Consider the following 2,058-nt stretch of genomic DNA (forward strand, 5'->3'; position numbering starts at 1 on the left):
ATTGAAAACTGTGGTTTTTTGCAACCCCCTCCCTACCTGCTTTTAAATTTGTAACGGTCAATTTTTCATAAAAATATATTTTTTACACAGAAGTAAAAAAAACATGGATCCAACAAGACACATTATTTTTCTGTTCATCCTCTTCCTAGCGACAGAAGCTGATACAGCCAGAATCTTGGGTATCTTTCCATTGTCGTTTAAGAGTCACAACATTTTTTTCCAAGCATTAATGAAGGGTTTGGCGAAGCAAGGGCATCAAGTTGACATTATTTCACACCACGAGCTTCCAAACCCTCCGAAAAATTACGAAACCATTATTAATTTGGCAACGCTAAGTCGTTCTGATGCTAGTACTCAATTTAGATCTATTCAAGAAGCCATCGCTGTTTTTGAAAACCCTGCAAAACTGGTAGAAAATTTATATGGGCTTGAAATTTGTGACATTATGAGACATGAGAAAATACAAAAATTTATTAAAAATCCACCAAAAGATCCAGGCTATGATCTCATAATCACAGAGGTAACTTCCTTTCAATAAACGTAATCCAGCAATTTCAAAATCTTGTTCCTGCTTATTCTTTTCTTGAATATAATTTGATTCTAGGGCCTCACTATGAGTTGTTACTATGGTCTAGGAGCGATTTTCAAAGTACCTGTAGTGACTGCCACAGCCTGTTTGGAACTTCCTTGGATTTCTTACAATATTGGAAATCCTTTATCAACAGCCTTTTATCCCACTATCCGAATTAAGAAATCGCAGATTAAAAATTTCTGGGATCGTTTACAAAATACCATTAGAGCAAAACTTGATATCTACAGATTCTTCGCTCTGACTGAAAATCAGTCGAAAGCGATGAAAAAATATTTAGGTCCTAATGTTCCAAATGTTAGAGAAGTTGAAAAAATGATTGCCTTGAGTATAGTCAATACACATCACTCAATTCAGGGAATAAGACCGACGGTACCAGCTTTCGTTGAAGTGGCAGGGATACATATAGAGGAAGATGAATCCAACTTCACTAGAGTAAATAAACAAATTTAATGTTTTTCATGTATTAGCTATTTTGAATTAAATTATTTCTTTTGATTTAGGAGCTGAAAGAGTGGATGGATGACAGTAAGACTGGAGTTGTCTATGTCTCACTTGGAAGTACAGTTCCTATAGAAACACTGCCAAAAGAGCAATTGCAATCAATTTATTCCTCATTTGCAAAACTGGCACCAATCAGGGTTTTACTTAAAGCTACCGATCAAGCTAAATTGGCACCTAATCTTTCAGAGAATGTCCTCACTATGACGTGGATTCCACAAATTCCTGTCCTAAGTATATTCTTCTTTTTCTTTTAAACAATTAAATTAAATAATCTACACTGAAAAAAATTCTTGAGGCGAACGAGTGAATCGGGAATATATTAAACTCAAAGAAAGTGTACGCTTGGATTAGGTAAAACGTTTGGTTAGAAGAGTTAAACCTTTAGTTACTTTATGTAAATTGTTCTCGTAAATCAGTAATTTGGAAAAAATTGCCAAGTTCGGGAGTTTATTATTTTCGACAGGTTCTGTATAATTGTATTATCTTCAAATTAGAAAAAAAATTTAGTTGGTATAGAAATATATTAACTTACAGTAGCCAATCTTTCGTCTGGTATCGCGAAAATGAATTTCCCTGAAATCCGTTTAATGCATTTGAAGGTCAAGTTTGTTGTTTTTATCGCGTTTCTTGATATTTCAATATAGTTATCGTCTACAATCGAAACAAATATAAATTATTATTACTGCATCATAAACTCCATTTAATATTAACTTTCGCGCTCATTTTAAGTGGTAAAAAGCGTTTAATTGTCCAAAGTAAATCTAAACTGTCACTGCTCCCGATTAGACCGTCGCCATTTTATTTCGCTGCTCCCATAATGCACCGGCGCTCTTCCGATAATTGCTTCCGACACCTATTCTTAATATATCTACGAGGGTGGATTGATAAGTTTCCGGCCTGACCAAGAAAAACAACGTTTTTAAGAATTTTTTTTTTTTATTTCTCAACATAATCTCCTCCAAGGC

At 34.4% G+C, this 2,058-nt stretch overlaps 1 protein-coding gene across 3 annotated transcripts in view; it reads left to right on the forward strand.

The window, feature by feature from the left end:
• LOC117168774 (2-hydroxyacylsphingosine 1-beta-galactosyltransferase-like) overlaps positions 1–2,058 on the forward strand; it is a 48,289-nt gene that overhangs the window by 4,858 nt on the left and 41,373 nt on the right. For all 3 annotated transcript variants that reach the window (XM_033354553.1, XM_033354552.1, XM_033354554.1), the window contains exons 2-4: positions 91–520; positions 605–1,024; positions 1,093–1,324. In XM_033354553.1, the coding sequence (XP_033210444.1) occupies positions 104–520; positions 605–1,024; positions 1,093–1,324 (1,069 nt within the window). In that variant the 5' untranslated portion in view covers positions 91–103. The remainder of the gene's footprint in view (positions 1–90; positions 521–604; positions 1,025–1,092; positions 1,325–2,058) is intronic.

Source organism: Belonocnema kinseyi, chromosome 3 (genome assembly GCF_010883055.1).
Source record: "Belonocnema kinseyi isolate 2016_QV_RU_SX_M_011 chromosome 3, B_treatae_v1, whole genome shotgun sequence".
In the NCBI taxonomy this organism is placed as follows: Eukaryota; Metazoa; Arthropoda; class Insecta; order Hymenoptera; family Cynipidae; genus Belonocnema; species Belonocnema kinseyi.